Genomic DNA, 21,602 nt, shown 5'->3' with positions numbered 1-21,602 from the left:
AAGGATGTAAAGTGAATTAAATTTAATTTTGAAGGGTTTAAAGTGAATTAAACTGAATTCTATATCTAATTAGTTTATTGTTTAGCTTTTCTGCAGAACTAGACGTTTAATTTGAGGCCTATTTGCCTGATTTTGTCTACGAGGATTCCGGTGGGGCAGCAGTTGGCGTAGGAGGTAGCTGGATGTACACCTGAAATGCATTTCAAAAAATGCCAAATTGTTGCAAATTAAATCCAATTACAATTATTTAATTAATTTATTTCAAAAGGGAGAAAAAAGGAAAGATTGGCAGCAAATCAAATGCCAAATTGAACACAATTTAACCATTTAAAACGCAAGTGCACATATTCAACAAACCGCTTCGCAAGGCCCGGAAGCTACAAATAAAAGAATAATAAATAAAATAATTAAAAATAGTAACTAAAATAGATAGAAGTAAGAATAGTAAAATAAGTAAAATGAGAAATAAAACGATAACTAGCATTTATAATTCTGCAGAATAGTTATCAAACAAAAGCAACTCTTCATCGCCTCTTCAAATATACAGGAATATCATTTGCATTTAAATTAAAAATAACAATTCATCTGAAATTTATTTATTTTTCGATTTTATATAATGGAGCAAATTCAACTTTCAACCAGTGCCAAAAGCATCTCTAGCTGCCACAATCAGGCTGCTGCTGCTGCTGCTGCTGCTGCTGTTGCTGCTGCTGGTGTTGCTGTTGCTGACACTACTGCTGCTGACACTGCTGCTGCTCCTGCTCCTAAGCTACGACTGCTGCTGCTGCCGCTGCTGCTGTACTACTACTGCTGCTGTTGCTGACGCTGCTGCTGCTAGTAGGCAACTTCAACTGCTGCTGCTGCTGCTGCTGCTGCTGCTAGTGGGGGCTGACCTCTGGCCCTGAGTTCGTGTCTGTAGACCTCCAGGCAGCCATCGAGAAGAGTTCGAATCGGAATTATTTCTTTTGTGTCAACACAAGACTGCAGCTCCAGCCCCACATGCAGCGCAGCAGTGTGGCTTTGCTGCAGGGCCTGGTGGATCGACGCCTCCATCATCCGCATCATCTGCATCAGCGCAGGCTGCAGCAGCAGCAGCAGCAGCAGCAGCAGCAGCCAGCAGCAGCAGCAGCCAGCAGCAGCAGCAGCAGCAGCGGAGGGAGGCGTTGTGGATGGGCAATTCGTTTATTGTTTCGTCTACTTGTTGTTTATTTGCCCTTTATTCTAAACTCAACTGCTGCTGCTGCTGCTGCTGCTGCTGCTGCAGTTACCGGAGCTTCGGAAGCAACTAAGATGGACTGAATGCCACAAATGAGTTTTAGGCGGCCCAAAATTCTTTGCTCTGTTACACACTGCAGCACCATCACCAGGTTCTCGAGCTTCCGCTGCAGCACCTGTTGCAGCAGCAAATAAATAAACAACAGATAAATTAAATAATAAAATAAATAAATAAATAAATAATAAATAGATTAATAATAATAAATGAGAGTGGAAGACAATAATTCGTTTAGTTGCTGCTTTATTTGACGGAGGGGGGGCTAATAAAGGCTTTGGTGATTTGCTTCAGCATGCAGCAGCAGCAGCAGCAAAAGCAGCAACAGTAGTAGTATTAGCAGCAGCTGAGTGGCAGCAGCAGCAGCAGTAGCACTAGAACAAGTAGTAGTATTAGCAGCAGCAGCTTAGTGGCAACAGCAGGAGAAGCAACAGCAGCAGCAGCAGCAACAGCAGCATGAGACAAATCAACGCATGCAAGCAACCAAATTGACCGCTGAAAAAACGAATAACTAGACAAACAAATAACAAACAAAATAATTAATTAAACTAATTAATTAATTAATTAATTAATTAATTAATTAATTAATTAATTAATTAATTGATTAATTGATTAAAGAAATCAAATAATTAATTATTGAATTAGTGAATTAATTAATGAATTGGGCCTCGCCTGGTCAATTCTTTGCAAGTTTCCCCAGAGGTGTTCAAAGCGTTGTCGAAAAGCTTTTTCGAATTTATCTTTTCTTTTCCAAAGTGCCAAAGAAATTAAATAAATCAAAACCAACATCAGCACTGGCACCAACGTGTTCCCCTCTCGGTTTTCATATGCTGCATGCACCCCACACCCCCCTGCTGCTGCTGCTGCTGCTGCTGCTGCGGCGCATTTGCTGCTGCTGCGCCGCCTTTGCATTTGCAGTTGCCGCTGCTGCTGCGCTGCAGCGCGCCTACCTCGCAGCGCCGGGCAGCGAATAGGGCGTGTTAGGGTTTAGGGTTTAGGGTTTAGGGTTTACTTTTGATGGTGTTGTTGAGAGCCTCGAGCTCAACTGTTGTGTTGTGAATGAGCTGGACTTCCTGGTCGTCTAGAGCAGCAGCACACCAGTGGTTTTTGGAAGTTTTGTTGGTTTCAATTAATCCAAAAACTTTGTCAATGAACTGAACTTTGCGTTGGGTGTAGTTGAAGACCCTGGGGGGGAGGTGTCTAGACACCCGAGCGAGCAGCGCCGCCAGCTCCCGCCCGCAGCTGTAAACCACTTTTGTTATTTCCGAAAAAGAATTTCCCAAAAGTTCTCCCGAGGGCTCTTCAAAGAAATACAAGTCTTTTCGATAAATGCAAAGAGAGGGGGCGAAGGCCTTCACAGCTTCCATCAGCGCTGCCCGCTCGCTGCTGCCAAACTCCTCCTCCTGCTGCTGCTGCTGCTGCTGCTGCTGCTGCGCGGCCCGCACCAGGTCGCCGTAGCAGAAGGAGGCCGGCTTGGAGGAAAAGACAGAAAATAATGCATGCTGGTATTCTAAATAAGCTCCTGTTTCTTTGTTCAAGTGCAGCACAGCTTCTTCCACCCACTGCTGCAGAATCGAGCTGTAGATACACCGCGCCGTCTCGCCCAGCAGCAGCAGCAGCAGCAGCAGCAGCACGATGTACGAAGGCAGCACGCAACGCAGGTGCGACCGACGCAGCAGCTCCTGCTGAGCCACGGGGTCGTTCGGATCTGACGCGCAAACCACAAACACCAGCAGCAGCAGCAGCAGCAGCACCAGCAGCAGCAATGGAAAAACAGCAGGAGCAGCAGCAGCAAAAGCAGCAGCGGCAGCGGAGCCACTTCGCAGCAGCCAGCGCCACCTTTCTATTCTACTTCATCAACTGGGCGAAAGCCACTCAAAAATAAAACACCAGATCCAGCAATACCTAGCTAGCTGGCCAACTGGTGCAGAGAGGAAGGCGGTTAGAGCGTCTCAGTGGCTAGGGTTTCAAGTTGCGCTTGCCATTTAAATAAATAAATGAAAAGATGAATGCATAAATGAACAAAAACTTAGTTGATCAATGAACAAATTAATTTATTAACTAATCAACTAGTAGCTGAGGTTTATTGCTAATCTTTGTTACTGGGCCTTGCAAAAAGTCTGTATTGATGAATATAAATCCTTTTTAATTAATTCTTTCAAATAATACTTTTAATTGCACTTATAATCTTTTTTATTACCTTTTTTTACCTGGAGGAGCAGCAGACTTGCGCTTAAAGAAATGCCACCAGCGCTGCTGCTGCTGCTGCGGTGCTGCAGCTTTTGGGTCGTTCATGTTTGTTGGGGTATACGTACACCTCGCGTTCGCCGCAGCAGCTGTCCGGGTCCTAAATTTCGATTATTTTGTTTTTATTATTAATTAATTTGCCTTCTCTGCCTCTCAAAATGCCACAAAACAATTTTGACTTCCACTTCGCCTTTATTTCAAAAGGGTTCAGCGCAGCAGCTGAGGTGTACGTACACCCCAGCTGTTGCTCCTGGCCTGCCGGGCGCTGGATCTGATACTTCAGAGTTAATTTTATTTATTTTTCTTCTTGTTTCTTCTACATTTTGGCCTTTAAAAGCGAAATATTTAATTTAAAACGAATTTCCACTTATTTCTTCAGTCTCTTCGATCACGGCGAGAGCGCCGGGGCTGCTGCCCGCTAGTTGAGCGCAGCGGAGAGGCGGTTTGTTGAAAAGAGTTTTCTTTCCAAAGACCCAAAAATAAAAACTAATTTCAACTTCTAAATTCAACAATTATCATTTTTTGCTAAAGATTGAACTTGAACGCAGCCAGCTACTGTCCCAGAGGCTACGCGGTGCCCGTCGGGTGTATGTACAGCTAGTTGTCTTCACTCTTTTTACTTTTTTGATGATACCGAGGCTTTCCATTTATTCATTTTTAAAGATCCGGTTTATTAAGAGCTCCAATACCCGCGCTGCACCTGTGCTGGCTGCTGCGCGGCTGCTGCTGCTGCTGCAGCAGGGGGCCCTCACTGCATGCGCAGCAGCAGCAGCAGCAGCAGCAGCAGCAGCCCTGCTGCTACTGCTGTGGGGCCCCCCTTTAGCGCTTTTATTATTTACTGCCTCTAAGGAACCTTCTTTGAGTTCTTGTGCGCGCTAGGGACTCCTTTTTAACAAGGGGGGGCGGAGGCAATGGTTTAGGGTTTAGGGTTTAGGGTTTAGGGTTTGCAGCGCAGGGGCCTCAAGGCCACACTCGACTTCAGTCTTCAGCGCTTCTTCCGCCTCTTCCCTTCCCCTCTTTTTATCTTTTCAGCAGCAACAAGCTCTAGGGGATAGGGGCTAGGGTTTAGGGTTTAGGGTTTAGGGTTTAGGGTTTGAGGTAATGGCAGAGCTGTCAGAGAACTGGCGGCCGCAGCAGCTGCTGCAGTCCTTCTGCAGCCAAGCCGCATCCGTGACTGTGCTGCGTCTCAGCAGACCAGCAGCAGCAGGTGCAGCAGGTGCAGCAGCAGCAGATGCAACAGCAGCAGATGCAGCAGCAGCAGATGCAGCAGCAGCAGATGCAGCAGCAGCAGATGCAGCAGCAGCAGAGCCACTGGACGTTCTTCTTTCCCTGTACGGGGACTCTCTGTGCTGCGCTTTGCTGCCTGAGTCTGCGCGAGCAGCTGCAGCAGCAGACGCCGCAGCAGCAGCAGCAGCATCACCGGAAGCAGCAGCACCGGCAGCAGCAGCAGCAGCAGCAGCAGCCGAGCTGCCTCCCTACCTGCTGCAGCAATTCTGGGGCCCTCTGCGGCTGACAGACGAAGCAGTTGACGAGCCTGTTGCAGCATTTGCTGCTTGCCCCCTAGTACCCAGCAACAGCAGCAGCAGCAAAAGCAGCAGCAGCAGCAACAGCAGCAGCAGCAAAAAAAAGCGCAAAGAGGCAAGAGAGGCAAGCCCCTCTCTTGCTCTGGTGCTGACTTGTGGGGCCAGCGGGCTGCTGCGGCTGCTGCTTCTGAGCCTCAAGCCGCTGCAGCAGCAGCAGCAGGAGCAAGAGCCGCAGCAGCAGCAGCGGCAGCAGCAGCAAGATCCTGCCCTGCTTATTGCAGCGCAGCGGCTTGGCAGCAGCAGCGGCAGCAGCAGCAGCAGCAGCACCGATGGCAGCTTCCAGCCCTGGGCACGCCTGCAGCAGCTGCAGAAGTGGAAGGCAAGCGGCACTCTTGCTGCTGCGTCTGCTGTTGCTGCTGCTGCTGCTGGTGTTGCTGCTGCTGGTGTTGCTGCTGCTGAAGCTCACGGGACGTTGTTTGAGGCTCTCAGAGCCTTTAACTTAGGGATTAGGACTTAGCGCTCGGGAATTAGGGTTTAGGGTTTAGGGTTTAGGGTTTGGGACGTCCTGCTGCAGGGAGCTTCGAGTGTTGCTCGCGTTGTCGCTATTTCAGAGCCTCTAGCTGTATTTGACTCAGCAGCAGCAGCAGCTGCTGCTGCAGCAGCAGCAAGTGGTGCAGCAGCAGCAGCAGCAAGGCCAGTGCGCGTTGCTGCAGTTGGCTGCATCGGGGGCGAAGTCGAGCTGCTGCTGCTGCAGCAAACAGCAGCAATTCCTTGCTGCTCGCTGAAGCATCCAGCCTCAATTACAACTCTCAAGTAAGGCCACTGCTGCTGCTGCTGTTGCTGCTGCTGCTGCTGCTGTTACGGCTGTTGCTGCTGCGGCTGCTGTTGCAGAGACAGTGTTGCTCCTGCTTCAGCTGCTGCGGCGCCGTTGTTGCTGCAGCAGCAGCAGCTGCTACAGCTGTATTTCTTGCAGCAGCAGCAGCGGCAGCAGCAGCAGCAGCAGCAGGCTCTCTGGTTCCACTTCGATACAAATTACTTATTGATGACGCAGCTAAACCTTTTAATTGCTTATTCGTTTATTCTGCGCTGCTGCTGCTGCTGCTGCTGCTGCTGCTGTTGCTGCTGCTGCTTCTGCTGCTGCTGTGGGTGTTCAGGTTTCACTCCACAAGGGCCTTGCTGGCTGTGGGGGCTGCTGACGGTCTGCTGCGGGTGTACGATGTGTCGTTTGCTGCTGCTGCTGTAGCAGCAGCAGCAGCAGCAGGTTCTGCAGCAGCAATAGCAGCAGAACATGTCCCCTACATTACCCTAAGTGACCACATGAGCAGCATCACTGCGCTTTCTTTCCTCAGTGCTGCTGCTGCTGCTGCGCTGCAGCAGCAGCAGCAGCAGCAGCGGAGGCACAAGGCTGAGCAGGAGGCTCGCAAAAAACCAACAGCAGCAGCAGCAGCAGCAGCAGCTTTTGATGACTGTTTAGTGTCTGCTGCTAAAGACTCTCTGATTAATGTTTGGGCGCTGAGGCCCCTTTCGCACACAGCGGGGCTGCTGCTGCTGCCGCAGCAGCAGCAGCAGCAGCAGCACGACGAGCAGCAGCTGGTGCAGCAAATCAAGAAGAGCGCACTGCAGCTCCAGAAGCGGCTGCAGTTCCACCAGCAGCAGCAGCAGCAGCGGCAGCTGCTGCTGCTGCAGCTGCCAACAATAGAAACCATAACAGCACTTGCTGCTGATGCAGCAGCACCGCTGCTGCTCTCAGGGGGCTCTGAGGGCCTCGTGAAGCTGTGGGATTTGAGGAAGAGACAACCAGTCAAGGTTTGCTGCTGCTGCTGCTGCTGCTGCTGCTGCTTGTGCTGCTGTTGCTGCTGCTGCTGGTGGTAGTAGCAGCGGTAGTAGTTTCACTGCTGCTGCTGCCGGCAACTGTAGTGAAACAGCCGTTACTGCTGCTGCTGCTGCTGCTGCTGCTGCTGCTGCTGGTACTGGGTGCACCGCAATGGCGGTGATGCTGCTGCTATTTTGCGTTGCTGCTGCTGCTGTTTTGCGTTGCTGTTGATGTTGCTTCACGTTGCTGCTGTTGCAGCTGCACTTCAGGCTGTTCTGCTGCTACTGCTGTCAGTATTGACTGCTGCACAGCAGCAGCAGCAGTTGCTGCTGTGCCTTCTCGTCAAGACGTAGCTAATGCTGTTTCCCCTTCTGCTGCTGCTGCTGCTGCTGCAGGTGATGACAACAACAACAACAGCTTCTGCAGGGGCCTCTTCTGCAAGCGAAGAGGACCTGGGGGCTTTTATCCGCACGCTGCTGCTGCTGCCCGCAAGCAGCAGCAGCAGCAGCAGCAACAGCAGCAGCAGCAGCAGCAGCAGCAGCACGCTGCTGATTGCCCAGGACTCCGGCGTTATATCTCTCGTGTCTCCGCTGCCAGGCCTTGCTGCGCTGAGCGCGGAGGGAGGAGCAGCAGCAGCAGGACGCACAGCAGCAGCAGCAGCAGCAGCAGCAAGCAGCAGCAAAACAACAGCAGTGTGTCTCCTCGGGCGCCTAGATGGGACCTTCGCCTGCCGCTGGCTGCCACAGCCCCCTAATGGCTGCTGCTGCTCCTTTTGCTGCTGCAGCAAACGCAGGCAAAAACACTACTCCTCCAGTAACCCTAAACCCTAAACCCTAAGCCCTAAACCCTTCGGAGCACCGCAGCCAGCCCCACACAGGCCTTGGTGTTTGGGACTCAGGGTGTAGGGTCTAGGCTTTAGGGTCCAGGTTTTCGGGTATAGGGTTTAGGGTCTAGCGCTTAGGGCTCAGCGTTTAGGGTTTAGGGTTTAGGGTTTAGGGTTTAGGGTTTAGGGTTTGTTTGCAGGCTATCCCGGGCGGCTTCTGGTGCTGACGGGCGACAGCTGCTGCTGGCAGTTGGATTTGTCTCAGGGGTCTTTTGGGGCTTTTCCTGTTGCTGCTGATTTGCTGAAGTTTGGCCAAGTTGAACAGCAGCAGCAGCAGCAGCAGCAGCAGCAAACTCAGGCAGCCGCGGTCTCGTGCTGCGACGTCTCGAAGAATGGTCTGCTGCTGCTGCTGTCACGGCTGCTGCTGCTGGTGCTGCTGCTGCTGCTCTGTCTCCTGCTGCTGCTGCTGCTGTAGCTGTTGCTGCTTCTGCTGCTGCTGCTCCAGCCGCTGCTGTTGCTGCTGCTCCCTCTCCTGCTGCTGCTGCTGTCGCCTTTGGTTCCGTTTTGCCTCATCTACTGCTGCTTTTGGCTGCTGGCGTTGCTGCTGCTGCTCCGCGTGGCGCTGCTGCTGTTGCTGCGGCCGCTGCTCCACCGCAGCCAAACCCGAAACCCCAAACCCTAAACCCTAAACCCTATTGTGGTTCTTCAGGCTGCTGGATTGTAACTGGAGGAAGAGATGGCTCGCTGAGGGTTTGGCATTCCGAAGCAAATCGGCTTTTGCTGCTGATTGAAAAAGCCCACGAGGGCTGCGTCACTGCAGTGGCCTTCCAAAGAAAGAACTGGTCTGCTGCTGCTGCTGCTGCTGCTGCTAGTGCTGCTGCTGCTAATACTGCTGCTACTGCTAGGGCTGATGTTAAATCTAATGCCGCTGATGCAAGTGCTGTTGCTGCTGCTGCTGAGAATGGTTTTGCTGCTGCTTTTCCTGAAGATTCCTCTTCACTGCTGCTGCTGCTGCTGCTGCTGCTGAGGATCCCTCTGCTGCTGCTGCTGCTGCTGCCTGACGCAGAAGTTGCTGCGAATGGAGATTCGAGTCGTTTTGTGTTTGCTGCTGCCGTTGCAGGCCGAAGGCAAGCCCCGTGGTGCGTCAGCCTCCCCAGCAGCAGCAGCAGCAGCAGGAGCAGCAGCAGCAGCAGCAGCAGCTGGACTGTTTGTGTGATTGCCGAGGCCTCTCGCCAGCAGCACCTCAAACCCTTTCTTTCATTTCCTGCTGCGACAAAAACAGTTTGCGGCTGTGGCGGGTGGAAGTGCCCGCTGAGTTTATCTTGGGCAGCAGCAGCAGCAGCAGCAGCAGCAGCAGCAAGCCCCAAGTTAGCTACGAGTGCATCTCCACCATTGTCGCCCACAAGAAGGAAATTAATGACCTTAAATTCGCCCCCAACGACTCCGTAAACCCTAAACCCCAAACCCTAAACCCCAAACCCTAAACCCTAACATGTCTTTGAATGTTTCGCCTTACGGACAAAGCGTTTCCCGCCAGAGCTTCCGCACTTGGGGTCAAAGATCGGGCTTCCGCGCCTAGGGTTTAGGGTTTAGGGTTTAGGGTTTAGGGTTTAGGGTTTGGGGTGGCGCAGCTGGTGGGGACTGCGAGCGCGGACAAGACTTGTTTGCTGCTGCTGCTGCCGACGTTAGCTGCTGCTGGCGAGCTGCGGGGCCACCGGCGAGGAGTTCAAGAAATTCAATTTTTAAAAAGAGAAAAAGCAGCAGCAACAGCTTCTCTAGACGCCACTGTGCGTCTCTGGAGCCTTGCTTCCTTCGCCTGCCTCAAGACCCTCCAGGTAACTGCAGCAGCAGCAGCAGCAACAGCGGCAGCAGCAACGGCAGCGGCAGGGGCGGGGGCGGGAGCGGGGGCGCTGCGGGGGGAGGGGGGCCGGTGGACACGTCACAGCAGCGGCAGCAGCAGCAGCAGCAGCGGCAGTAGTAGTGGTAGGGGGTAGCAAGCCAGCAGCAGCAGCGCCTGCTGCTGCGCTGCTCCCTCCTGGAGTCTCACTGCCGCCATCTGCTGCTCCTGCTGCTGCTCCTGCTGCTGCTCCTGCTGCTCCTGCTGCTGTTGCTCCTGCTGCTGTTGCTCCTGCTGCTGCTGCTGCTCCTGCTGCTGCTGTTGCTCCTGCTGCTGTTGCTCCTGCTGCTTCTGCTGCTGCTCCTGCTCCTGCTCCTGCTGCTGCTGCTGCAGGGGGACAGCGGCTTCTTGAGTTTGCGGCTGCTGCCTCTGGAGACGCAGCTGCTGGCTTTTGCTGCTGACGGCTCTGCCCGCCTCTTCAACTGCCGCACCGCCGACTGCGCAGCGCAGCTGCCGCCACTCCACACTGACAAGGTGCAGCTAGCTAGCTAGCTAGCTAGCTAGCTAGCTAGCTAGCTACATGTAGCTAGCTACATATCTCGCTAGCTAGCTAGCCAGCCATAGAAAAGCTAGCTCGCTAGCTAGACACAGGGCAGCTAGCTAGAAAGTTAGCTAGCCAGCCAGCTAGCCAGCTAGCTGGCTAGCCAACTAGCTAGTTAGCTAGCTAGCTAGCTAGCTAGCTGGGCGAGAGTGCTGCGTGCAGGTGTGGGCGTTGGACCTGTGGGGCTGCGCCGCGGCCTCTGCGGGGGCCGATGGGCGTCTTTGTGTCTGGCGAGATGTTACTAGAGAAGCAGCAGCAGCAAAAAAGGTACTTTGCTGCTGTGCTGCAGCTAGCTAGCCAGCTAGCTAGCTGGGGACAGTTAGCTACGGCTAGCTGGCTAGGGACAGCTGGCTGGCTGAAGCTCCCGAGGCAGCTGCAGCTGGCTAGCTAGCTAGCTGCAGCTAGCGAGCCAGCTGGCTACAGCTGGCGGGCTAGCTGGCTGGTGCGAGCTAGCTGGCTAGCTAGCTAGCTGGCTAGCTAGTGGCTGGTAGAGGAGTGGACCCTGCCGTGTGCAGCGTCTGCTACTGCTGCAGTTGCTGTTTTTGCTGATACTGCTGTTGTTGGTGCTGCAGCTGGAGGCGCTGGAGGAGCAGCAGCAGCTTGCTGCAGTGCAGCAGCTGGAGGCTATGGGCCGCAGCAGCGACGTGCTGCGGCTGCTGCTGCGGCTGCGGAAGAAGCATCTTGCTGCTGCTTTTATAAAGCGGCAATTAGTTGCTGCTGCTTCCAGGTGTCTAGACACCCGAGTTCCTGCTGCACTGGCGCGGCGGGCGGACGCGCGCGGGCTGCTGCAGCTGCTGCTGGAGCAGCAGCAGCTGCAGCAGCTGCAGCAGCAGCAGCAGCGGGAGCTGCAGCGGACGCTACAGCAGCAGCTGCAGCGGCAGCAGCAGCAGCCGCCGCAGGGAGCCTGCGAAGAGACCGACTGGGGGGCCCTCGTCGGGTGTCTGGACACCTCAGAAGCAAAAACGCTTTTAGGGTTTGCTGCAGAATGGGCAGCAGCACCAGCAACAGCAGCAGCAGCTCACGGGCTGCTGCACTTGCTGCTGCGCAGCAGGAGCCTGGACGCCCTCCTCAGCAGCAGCAGCAGCAGCAGCAACAGCAAGGAACTGTGGGGCAAGAGGCTGAGCATTGGGGGAAAGCCAGCAGCAGAAGTGCTGCAGGTGCTGCTGCTGCTGGCAAACAGACAAGAGCGCCGCGTTGCTGCTCTTCTTGAAAAGTCTTATCTTTTGGATTTGCTGCTGCCCACTGCTTCCGTGGTGCAGCAGGAGCTGCAGCAGCTGCTGCAGCCCCTCCAGCAGCAGCACCAGCAAAGGAAGCAGAAAGAAACAGCAGCAGCAGCAGCGGCCGCTGCAGAGGAACCGGGCGGCAAGAAGAAGAAAAGGAAGCTGCAGCAGCAGCAAGAGCAGCAGCAGCAGGAACAGCAGCAGCAGCAGCAGCAAGAGCAGCAGCAGCAGCAGCAGCAGCTGCTGCTGCTGAGCGCTGAGGCTCTGGAGCCGCATTTTGCTGCTGAGTTCACGCAGCGCTGCCTCTATGGGGAGCTGCAGCTTTAAATAAATATATTTGATTTTATTTATTTAATTTTTATTTATTTTTAATCAATTTTTATTTATTTTATCTGTCTAGTTTTATTTATTTATTTATTCAGTTTATCAGGCTTCAATTTGCTGTCTAGGGTTTAGGGTTTAGGTCATTTCTTTGAATTTCTTGCCACTCCTTGGCATTTCTGAAACCCTAACCCTAAACCCTGATATTGAACCCTAATGGTAAACCCTAATTCTAAACCCTAATCCTAAACCCTAATTCTAAACCCTACTGCTGCAGCGAAAAGTGGCAAAGTGCAGCAGCAGCAAAAAAAGCGAATGAGGAAACAAGAAGAAAAAAAACAGCAACAGCATTTCCGTCTCTCCTAAACCCTAACCCCCAAACCCTAAACCCTAGACCCTAAACCCTAGTTGGCTGTTTCGGAGAAAACTGGAAGAGAGGAGAAAGACAAAAGGAACGAACAAGTAAAACAGTTCCAAAACTCATTCGCTGCAGCTGCTGCTGCTGCTGTCTGCTGCTGCTCCGCGTCTGCTGCTGCTGCTGTGCTGCTGCTGCTGCATCTGCTGCTGCTGCTGCTGTTTTCGATACTTCATTTTGGACGCGGAGCACTTTTGTTTTTTATCTCCTTCTCCCTCTTTTGCTGGGGACGCATCTATATTTAGCTGCTGCTGCTTTATTTCCTGCGGCTGCTTCTGCTGCTGCTGCTGCAGCAACCGCAGCTGCTTTGGGCCTCCGGCCTTTTGCTCTCTTACGCTCCTGAGAAAAAGTTGGAAGTAAAGTTTGATTCGATTTTATTTAATTTTATTCTAATTAATTTAATTTAATTTAATTAATTTAATTTAATTTAATTCATTTAGTTCAAGTTGGGTTTGAGTTAAAAAGCTGAAACTGATGGATGCATGCATCAAGTGCATGCATGCATGCATGCATGCATGCAAGCACTTGCATTCTTTGGTTTTCACTTTTTTGCAATTATATGAAATTATATTCCATTTTCATTTATTGAATGATATTTCATTTGTATTTATTTAAAGTGTGTTTTATTTATACTTATTTGAATTATATTTCATTTATATTCATTCAAATTATTTCCATTCATGCTGCATGCAGTGAGCTCAGGTGTACATACACCTGAACGAGCGCAGTGTTTATGGCGTTGGTTACTTTTTGACCCAAATTAAAATTTAAATTAATTAAAATTAATTGAAATTAACTTTAATTAATTTAATTTAAATCGATTTAAAGCATTTAAAAGGGATAAATAAGAGGACAAAGGGAGGAAAATAAAAGAACAAAAAGACAAAAAATAAAAAGAGAAAAGAAAATAAGTAAAAAGAAAAAAGATAATTCAAAGGAACAGAAGGAAACAAATAAAACGGCAAAAAGAGATTGATAAGGGGGACAAAAAGAAGCAAATAAAAGAATAAAACGAGACAAACAAAAGAATGAAAGAACACAAATGAATGGGCAACAGGAGACAAATGAAGAGACAAATAGAAGGACAGAAGAAAAGAATTAAAAGAACAAAAATATTAAACGGATAAAGACAAGACAATTAAAAGGACAAAAAGAGATAATTGAAAATGCAAAAGAAGACAAATAAAGGAGATAACAGAAAATAAAAAAACCAAAAAGGAGACAAATAAAGAAACAAATAATAAAGAGACAAGTAAAAGAAAAAAGAAACGGAATTAAAAACAAAAAGGGAAATTAAAAATAAAAAAAAGAAATTAAAAATAAAAAATAACTCACCTTCCGCTCCAGCATTCTCCTCACTGCCGGCGGCAAACGACTTTTCTCTGAAAATAAGAAATAAAAATGAATAAATAAATGAATAAACTTAATAAATTAACCAATTAATTTAATTAATTAAATTCACTAATTAATAAATAAATTAAATTTAATTAAATTAATTAATCAAATTAATTGATTAATTGTTAGACAATTAAATTGTTTTAATTGTGAAAAAGAAACGGAAAATAAATCTGTCGCTTTAAATCAATAAAACGTGAGAGGAGATGGAGAGAAAAAGAGAAAATAAAAAATAAAAAATAAAAAATCTAAAAAAATAAAAGAAATAAAAAGGGAATGAAAGACAAAATATATGAAAGGAGAACAAAACAAAAAAGAAGAAAAAGAAATAAAAGTAAAAACAAATAACAAAAACGGAATGAAAGAAATTGAAAGACAAATAAAAGATTAAAAGAAAAAAATTAAAAGACTAAAAAAAGAAAAAGAGTTAAAGGGGATAAAAGGAAAAAAAGTAAAAGATTAAAAAAATAAAAAGAAAATAAAAGAAAAAAATAGAGAAATAACGAAAGTAGAAACAAACAAAAGAAAAATGAAAAAAAAAGAAGAGGAGAAAAAAGTGGGAATAAAAAATAAAAAAGAAAAATAAATATGAAATTAAAAATTAAAAATAAAAAAGAAGTTTCAAAACAACACGAGAAAACAAAAAACAAAAATAAAAATAAAAAAACAGGAGAAAAAGAAAGACAGAAAAGGAGACAAGTAAACAACAAAAAGTGACAAAAAATGAACAAAAAAAGAAATGAAAAGAGACAAAAAACGAGACAAAAAAAAACAAAAAGAGATATAATAAAAGGGACAGAAAGAAGCAACGAAAGGAGATAAAAAAAGAAACAAAAGAGAGTTAAAGAGGACAAAAAAGGAAAACAAAAAATAAAAATAAGAAGTAAAAATAAAGAAAGCAGCAGCAACTCACCACTCCGCTGCTGCTTCTCCTTAAGTGCTGCTTTCGCTCTGCACTCTTCTTCCGACAAGGCCTTCATGACACGCACTGGATGTCCCTGCAGCAGCAGCAGCAGCAGCAGCAGAAGCAGCGGCAGGAGCAGGAGCGGAAGCAGCAAACGCAGCAGCAGCAGCAGGAAGAGCAGCAGCAGCAGCAGGGAGAGCAGCAGCAGGAAGAACAGCAGGTGAGAGTGCAGCAGCAGCAGCTGCCGCTGCATTTTGGGGTTTTGAATTTAAATCATTTTAGGGTTTATTTACGGCCGTTTACGCATAGAGAGAAACTGCTGCTAGGGTTTAGACAAGGGTTCAGACTAGGGTTTAGATTCGGGTTTAGATTAGGGTTTAGGGTTTAGGTTGCTGCTAACCGCAGCACTGCTGCTGGCGAGGAGAGCTTTTGCTGCTGCTGCTCTGTCAGCAAGTCTGCGGCCTAAGTGGGCCTCGAAAGAGGGCTTAGGGTTTAGGGTTTAGGGTTTGTGCTAACCGCAACGCTGCTGCTGGCGAGGAGAGCTTTTGCTGCTGCTGCTCTGTCAGCAAAACAGACGAAGCCAACTCCCAGGCTGCTGCGGCTGCTGCGGCTGCGCAGCAGCCGAATTTCTGTTTCAAAAAAACAAATTATCATTTTAATTTATTTTATTCATTTAAAATAAATAATTTACTTCCAAAACACCTGCCGCAGCAAATGGATACGTGCAAAAAGATCTACCAAACAACCACAAAACAGACGAAGCAGCAGCAGCAGCAGCAGCAGCAGTAGCAGCAGCAGCAGAACGCGCAGCAACGCAGCCGCAACAGAACAGCCAGCAGCAGCAGCAGCAGCAGGGCACTCGGCAGCAGCAGCACCACCATCAATCACCACCAATCCATCCCCAATCACCACAAGCACCTGCAGCAGCAGCAGCAGCAGCAGCAGCAGCAGGGCTGACTCTGGACTTCGCCGAAAGCAGCAAAAGTTTCTTTGAGGTCTTTTTCTGAGGCCTCCACAGAAAGGCCTCCGACAAAAATAGTTCTTTTTCTGTCGAATAAAGAAAAGCCAAAACGAGCAGCAGCGTCAACTCGCAGCTCGCGGCCCCTGAACGGCAGCAGCTGCAGCAGCAGCAGCAGCAGCAGCAGCAGCAGCAGCAAACGCGGATAAGCGGCAGCAGCTGAACGGACACTCGCATGCACTGCAGAAACGCCTATGCAGCTGCTGCAGCAACGGTGGCAGCTGCAACAGCTCCAGCAACAGCAGGAATGGCAGCAGCGACAGCAAACAGGAACAGCAACAGCAGCAACAACAGCAGCAACAACAGCAGCAACAGCAGCAGCGGCGCTAAGGAGTCCGCCTCATTACCTCTTTCTTCAAAATCGTTTTGAGCAAACTTTCGTCTTTTAAAACTATATACGCATTTTGGATGTCACAAGACTGCACAGAGCAGCAGCAGCAGCAGCAGCAGCAGCAACCTGTGGTGCAGCGGAGCAGCGCCAGCGTACAGTCATGGCGGCAGCAGCAACAGCTGCCACAGGAGGCAGCAGCAACCAGGCCTGGCAGCGCCAGCAGCAGCAAATGCGACAGCAGCACTCGCAGCAAGTGGAGCAGCAGCAATCACAGCAGCAGCAGGAGTAGCAGCAGCACCAGAAAGTGTGGCAGCAGCAGCAAGTGCACCAGCAGGAGAAGCAAAAGTAAGTGCAGCAGCAGCACCAGCAGCAATACGGGCGGCAGCAGTATCGGCAGCAGCAGCAAGCGGAGTACAAGCAACGGCAGCAGCAGCAAGTGGGTCCGCAGCAGCGGTAGCAACAGCAGCGGCAAGCGAAGCAGCAGCAGCAGCAGCAGCAGCAGCAGCAGCAGCAGTACACTGAATTGCTTCCTCGCAATGGCAGCGCGGCGGCAGTTTTGGAATTGAGCCGCCACAGGAACGGAGCGTAGCCTCATCTGCAACAGCAAACACGAGCAGCAGCAGCAGCAGCAGCAGCAGCAGCAGCAGCAGCAACGGCATTAAAAGCACTGCAGGAATGAAAACGAGCGCCGAAAGACGCAGGACCAGCAGCAGCAATAACAGCAGCAGCAGGAGCAGCAACAGCAGCAGAAGCAGCAGCAAACAAGAGCAGCAGCAGCAGCAACAGCAGCAGCAGCAACAGCAGCAGCAGCAAACTGAGCACTCACGGATTCGACTTGGGACTTCTCGAGTCCGAGGTGTCTGTACAGCTCAGCAGGTTTAAACTGATCTCTAACTGGCAAATTTCCAACAAATAAAGTCCGTTTATTTTTTTCTTCTCGCGTTTCTGCTGCTGCTGCTGCTGCTGTTGCTGCTGCTGCTGCTGCTGCTTGGGGTTCACCGCCTGGTGCGTTCCCCGCAGTAGCGGCTGCTGCGTCATCGGCCTTTGGGGAGCGCTTCCTCTTGCCTGCTGCTGCTGCTGCTGCTTCTGCTGCTGCTGCTTCTGCTTTTCCTGCTGCTGCTGCGGCAGATACTATGGCCTTCGCTCCCCTCTTCTGTCTGTGTGCTGCAACAGCAGCAAACAGCAAACTGCAGCTTCGCCGATTCAAAGTATAAAGCAGCAGCAGCAGCAGCAGCAGAAGCAGCAGCAGCAGACCAACATGTACCTGAATTGCCGATAGCAGCGCTCTCTGCACGAGTTCCAGCCGCGGCTGCTGCACCGTTGCTGCTGCTGCTGCTACTGCTGCTGTTGCTGCTGCTGCTGCTGCTGCTCTGCGAAGCTTGACCAAAAATGGTTCTTATTTTCTCAAGCCCTGCATCTTCTGCTGCTGGAATTTCTGTCTTTTGTTTTTTCTTTTTTTCTGCTGCGCTGTCGGCGGCTTCGCGTTTCTTCCTTTTGAGCTGCTGCGCTGCTGCGCTGTTGCAGCTGTCTGCTGCTGCTGCTGCTGTTGCTGCTGCTGCAGACTGGAGGAGCGAAGTCAAAGTCCCCGGAGTGTACGTGGAGCTCGGCTGCTCTGCAGCTGCAGCAGCTCCTGCAGCTGCTGCATGCGGCTCCAGCCTTCTGGCCTTTTTCTTCAGTTTTTGCTTTTCTCCTTCCGCAGATTTGATCTTCGCCATGTTAGCAAATATTTAGAAGATTTAAAAGAATAAAAAATGAAAAAGTGCCGTCGGACCTGCTGAGGCAGCTTCAAGTGTTCTGGGGGCCACGTAGGCAGCAGCAGCAGCTCCGCGCCCGCGCCGCCGCTGCCGTCGATTCTGCAGCAAACCCAACAAATATATTCAACTTGGAACTAAGTAATTGAAACAAAATTATAAAATAAACAAAATAGAAGGTTTAAATGCGCGGACATGCGAAAACAGGGGCGCCGAGAGCCCCCGCATGCTGAAACTCCTTCCGGGCCACCGGGAGCTCGATTGTTGGGCGAGCTGAATGGGAATAATTGGAAAGAAAAAAGCCGCTATCCTCAAATCCATGGAATTTAAATTCATTTTTACGTGGAAATTCAAAAAAAAGAAAAGAAATATCTCATTTTAGTACACACATTCGAAATTTCAACTTGGCGCGACTGCGTGTCTTCCCGCCCCGGGAAACTCGGGTGTACGTAGACCCGAACTTTCGCTGTGAAACTCTCCCCAAAACTCTGCTGTACGTGCACTGCAGCAGCCACTACATTTTAAGTAAATACTGGAACACGACTAAGATATTGGGAAACAGGCTTTAAAGTCTGGGGTTTCGGGTGTAGGGTCCAGGGTTTAGGGTTTAGGGTTTAGCGTTTAGGGTTTTCGTGGATTCCTGCATAAGAGGAGAGCGCCATTCCTGGTCTATCTGCTCAGAAAGCGGCGTGATCTGCCACTAATGGCAGCAGCTTTGATTTCAAATTGAATTAAAAAAGAATCTTTGCAGCAGCAGCAAAGAGCAATTAGTCCCGAAATCTGTTGCTGCTGCAGCTGCAGCAGCAACACTGGGGAGTGTTGCTGCTGCTGCTGCTGCGGTAGCAACGCCGAAATGTGTAATTGCTGCTGCTGCAACCCGGCCTGCTGCTGCTGCTGCTGCATGCGTCCCACCGAACCACCAGCTGCTGCTGCTGCTGGACTACCCGCTCAAGTTGCTGCATGCTGCTCGAGTCACTTCAATCCCATGCAGTTTCTTTGAAGTGTACATACACTCCATCAGCACTGCAGTTCGAAAACGCCACAAAGACCGTAGAGGTCCCCACACTGCACTCGAAGACGAACTTGCAGCAGCAGCAGCAGCAGCAGCAGCAGAAACAGCAGCAGCAGCAGCACAAACAGCAGCAGCAACAGCAGCAGCGAGTTGGGTCCTTCTGGTGATGCTGGAAGGGTGTTGCTGCTGTCATAAAGGCGGCAGAAGCGTCGCTGTGTCGCTGCACTATTGTTGTTTAGCAGGGAACTAGAAGGCTAAAACCTAAACCCTAGACCCTAAACCCTAAACCCTAAACCCTAAACCCTAAGCCCTGAAGGCCACAGCCAACTCCCAAAACCTCCAACTAAGCTTCTTGGGGTTTGAGAATGGCCCAAAAGCCTGAGGGGCCCTTTTGCTGTTTCTCTAGAGGGTTTTTTAAGCCTTTATTTCCGCACACAGTTTTTTTTTTTCAATTTTGTTTATTAAATTTAACTCGAATCAAAAATAAACGAATTTGCTGCTGCAGCAGCAAAGCCAAAACTCCCGCAGCAGCAGCACCAGGCTTTCTGCAGAGCCTTCGCAAATATCTTCGCAGGCTGTGCGCTGCTGCTGCTGCTGCTGGTGTGCTGTGGGCAGTGCCTTTCTCACAAACAACTAAAATAAATAAAAAACCTTATTAGAGTAAAAGGGAATTAATTAGACACAATTACTTGGCATAAAAAGGAAGAAAATGTTTCAGAAGAAACCGCTGCAGGCCACTGCGCACTTCGTGCAGGTTTTCAAGTTGATCAGAAAGACGCAAACGGCTCCGGTGTTCAGGCTTTTAGGGGGAATTCCGAGTGAATCTGAAGAAAATTAATATTTTAAAAGCTTGATAATAATAAATAAGTGACTGTCACTCACTTGTGCTGGCCTGCAGTTGAAAAATCTCCCCAGACAACGAGCATTCAACTTCGAGCCGGCTGCGTCAAGCAGGAACGGAGCGCGGGAAAGCGCGGGAAAATTCAGTTGTTTCGTTAATTAATGGTTCAAATTAAATTCAATTTGCGAAATTTAAACTGATTTTAGAATTTGCAAGTTTGCGGATCGCAGCGTAGTGAGTGCAGCGGGGGTTTCTGCAAGAGCGGGCTCCTCGCTGCTGAGCGTCTGGCCGCGCTGCTGTTTCCGCGCAAACTCGAGCAGAGAAAGGAAGGGATCAACTCAAATAAACCCTAAAATGGTTTTGAAACAGAAAAAGAGGCAAAAGGAGGAATTTATGATCTGTTTCGTGGCTTCCGACGGCGCGGCCTGGACGCCGACGCAGACAGACCACTGGCACGCCAGCCAGCGGCAGTGTCCACCGACAGGCGGCGGATCCGGGGGAAAGCGCCGTCATTTGTTACTTGTTGATGGAATTAAATTGAAATAAATAAAATCTGAATTGCTTTTGATGCGCCTGTCGCCTGTTGCTGCCGCATCTCACGCGGATCCTTCGCAGTTCTTGTGGCTCTGCTGACGCAGACACAACTGAACACCGCTTCCTGAAACCCCCCTCCTTCTGTGTCTCAAAAGACCTTCTTTTCTTTTAGCAGCAGCAAAACAGAAGCAGTAGCGAACGCGCTGCAGCGCAGGCTCAATGAAATGCCGCACCTAGTACTGGCGTCGTTTGGGTTTGCCTTGGCAGCAGCAGCAGCAGCACAGCACGGGTGTGCAGACGGCGCGGACTGCAGCAGCGCCTCCCCTCAGGCACTGCGAGGTTTGCTGCTCTCTCCGCACGCTTCGCAGCAGCAGCAGCAGACTCGGCTGCAGCAGACGCAGCAGCAACAGCGCCGCGCCGCAGCTGCAGCAGCCCCTGAGCTGTCAGGGCCCTTCCCTTCGATCGAAACGCCCTAATGGAAAACATTAGACCCCCATGTGCCAACTCGATGGACCTTGAGAGGCAGCAGGAGGGCCCTGAGGAGCAGCAGCAGCAGCAGCAGAAGCAGCAGCAGCAGCAGCAGCAGCAGCAGCCCGGGAATGCCGCCGGGGAGTCGCCCGCGCAGCTGCTGCCGCCGCCTGCGCCACCACCGCAGCTACTGCTGCTGCAGCCCGTGCAGCAGCAGCTGGAGCAGCAGCAGCAGCAGCAGCAGCGCAGCGAGGGGCCCTGGCGGCCGCGGCCGCAGCAGCTGACTGTGCAGTCGCTGCCCATGCCCTGCCAGGGGCCCCTGCAGGGCCAGGGGCCCCTCGAGCTGGTCCAGGGGCCCCACGAAGTGCTGCCGCAGCCGCAGGGTTTGGAGGAGGGGGCCCCCCTTGTGGGGGGCTTGTTGGGGCCCCCTGCGCCTTCGGGCTTCCCGCTGCTGCAGCAGCTGCAGCAGCAGCAGCAGCAGCAGCTGCAGGAAGAAGCAGCAACTCTTGCTGAGGGCATTGCCCCCTTGCCTATTGTACCCTTACCCACCTTCGTGGGGGTACCCCTTCCTGTGGCAGTGGAGGCCCCCAGGACCCCGGGGGGCCCCCCGGGGGGCCCCCCAGATTCTGTTTCCCTCACAGTGCTGCAGCACCCCCCTGAGGGGGGCCCCCCTCCCTGCGGTGAGTGGCCCTTCTCGAAACCCTAAACCCTTTAAAAGGGCTTGCGCAACACGCTGCAGCCCGCTCGCGGGCTCTGCAGGTTCCAGCGTTTACCCAGGGTCTAGGGTTTAGGGTTTAGGGTTTAGGGTTTGGCGTGTGGGCGTGGTGCGCAGAGGGTGTGCTGCAGCAGAGCCCGCAGCAAGCAGCAGGCGAAGCAGCAGCCCATTTTGCTGCTGGAGCTCCCCCGACATTTTTCCTCGGGGGCCCCGAGGGGGGCCCCCCTGTGTCTCCTCTTTGCATATCTGAACAGCTGGGGGTTTTCCATTCAGCAGCAGCTTCTCCTGCTGCAGCACCAGCCTCGGCGTCGGCCAGCCTCCCGGGGCCCGCAGCAGCAGCAGCAGCAGCAGCAGCAGCACCTCCCTGCATGCGCTCCTGCGTCAGTGCCATCAGCGGCCAGGCCTACGAGGACCTGGGGCCCCTGGGGGGCCCCCCGGGGGCCTCCACTGTAGCTCAGGGGGCCCTTTATTGTGGCCGCAGTCCCCACGGGCCCCTGCCCTCTTCTATTGTCTTCCTCCCGGGGGCCCCGGGGGCCCCCGGGGACCCCGGGGCCCCCGGGGCC

At 51.2% G+C, this 21,602-nt stretch overlaps 4 protein-coding genes across 4 annotated transcripts in view; 2 read left to right on the top strand and 2 right to left on the bottom strand.

Annotated features, from left to right (window-relative positions):
* Window positions 1–834: 834 nt before the first annotated feature.
* ETH_00005050 (Calcium/calmodulin-dependent 3',5'-cyclic nucleotide phosphodiesterase, related) lies at window positions 835–3,565 on the bottom strand (the record flags this gene model as incomplete). Its single annotated transcript, XM_013372401.1, has 4 exons — window positions 835–1,080; window positions 1,269–1,339; window positions 2,283–2,978; window positions 3,481–3,565. The coding sequence occupies 4 exons, from the start codon at window positions 3,563–3,565 to the stop codon at window positions 835–837; spliced, it is 1,098 nt and encodes a 365-aa protein (XP_013227855.1).
* A 1,053-nt stretch (window positions 3,566–4,618) lies between these two features.
* On the top strand, window positions 4,619–11,661 carry ETH_00005045 (WD-40 repeat protein, putative; the record flags this gene model as incomplete). The annotated part of the gene is made up of 11 exons (XM_013372400.1): window positions 4,619–5,419; window positions 5,615–5,853; window positions 6,195–6,846; window positions 7,249–7,666; window positions 7,877–8,071; window positions 8,386–8,518; window positions 8,797–9,121; window positions 9,308–9,511; window positions 9,907–10,047; window positions 10,277–10,381; window positions 10,687–11,661. 11 exons carry the CDS (start codon window positions 4,619–4,621, stop codon window positions 11,659–11,661), a joined length of 4,188 nt encoding a protein of 1,395 aa, XP_013227854.1.
* Window positions 11,662–12,271: 610 nt separating this feature from the next.
* On the bottom strand, window positions 12,272–17,433 carry ETH_00005040 (RNA binding motif-containing protein, putative; the record flags this gene model as incomplete). The annotated part of the gene is made up of 9 exons (XM_013372399.1): window positions 12,272–12,409; window positions 13,406–13,450; window positions 14,350–14,416; window positions 14,886–14,953; window positions 15,386–15,487; window positions 15,735–15,806; window positions 16,236–16,313; window positions 16,545–16,882; window positions 16,983–17,433. 9 exons carry the CDS (start codon window positions 17,431–17,433, stop codon window positions 12,272–12,274), a joined length of 1,359 nt encoding a protein of 452 aa, XP_013227853.1.
* A 2,898-nt stretch (window positions 17,434–20,331) lies between these two features.
* The window catches only part of ETH_00005035 (uncharacterized protein), a gene marked incomplete at both ends in the record, with an annotated part of 2,935 nt that continues 1,664 nt past the window's right edge, over window positions 20,332–21,602 (top strand). The window contains one exon of the mRNA XM_013372398.1: window positions 20,332–21,004. Within this exon, the coding sequence (XP_013227852.1) occupies window positions 20,332–21,004 (673 nt within the window). The remainder of the gene's footprint in view (window positions 21,005–21,602) is intronic.

Source organism: Eimeria tenella, genomic scaffold (assembly GCF_000499545.2).
Source record: "Eimeria tenella Houghton genomic scaffold, Eth_scaff1, whole genome shotgun sequence".
Lineage (NCBI taxonomy): Eukaryota > Apicomplexa > Conoidasida > Eucoccidiorida > Eimeriidae > Eimeria > Eimeria tenella.
This window is presented reverse-complemented; position numbering and strand designations above follow the sequence as displayed.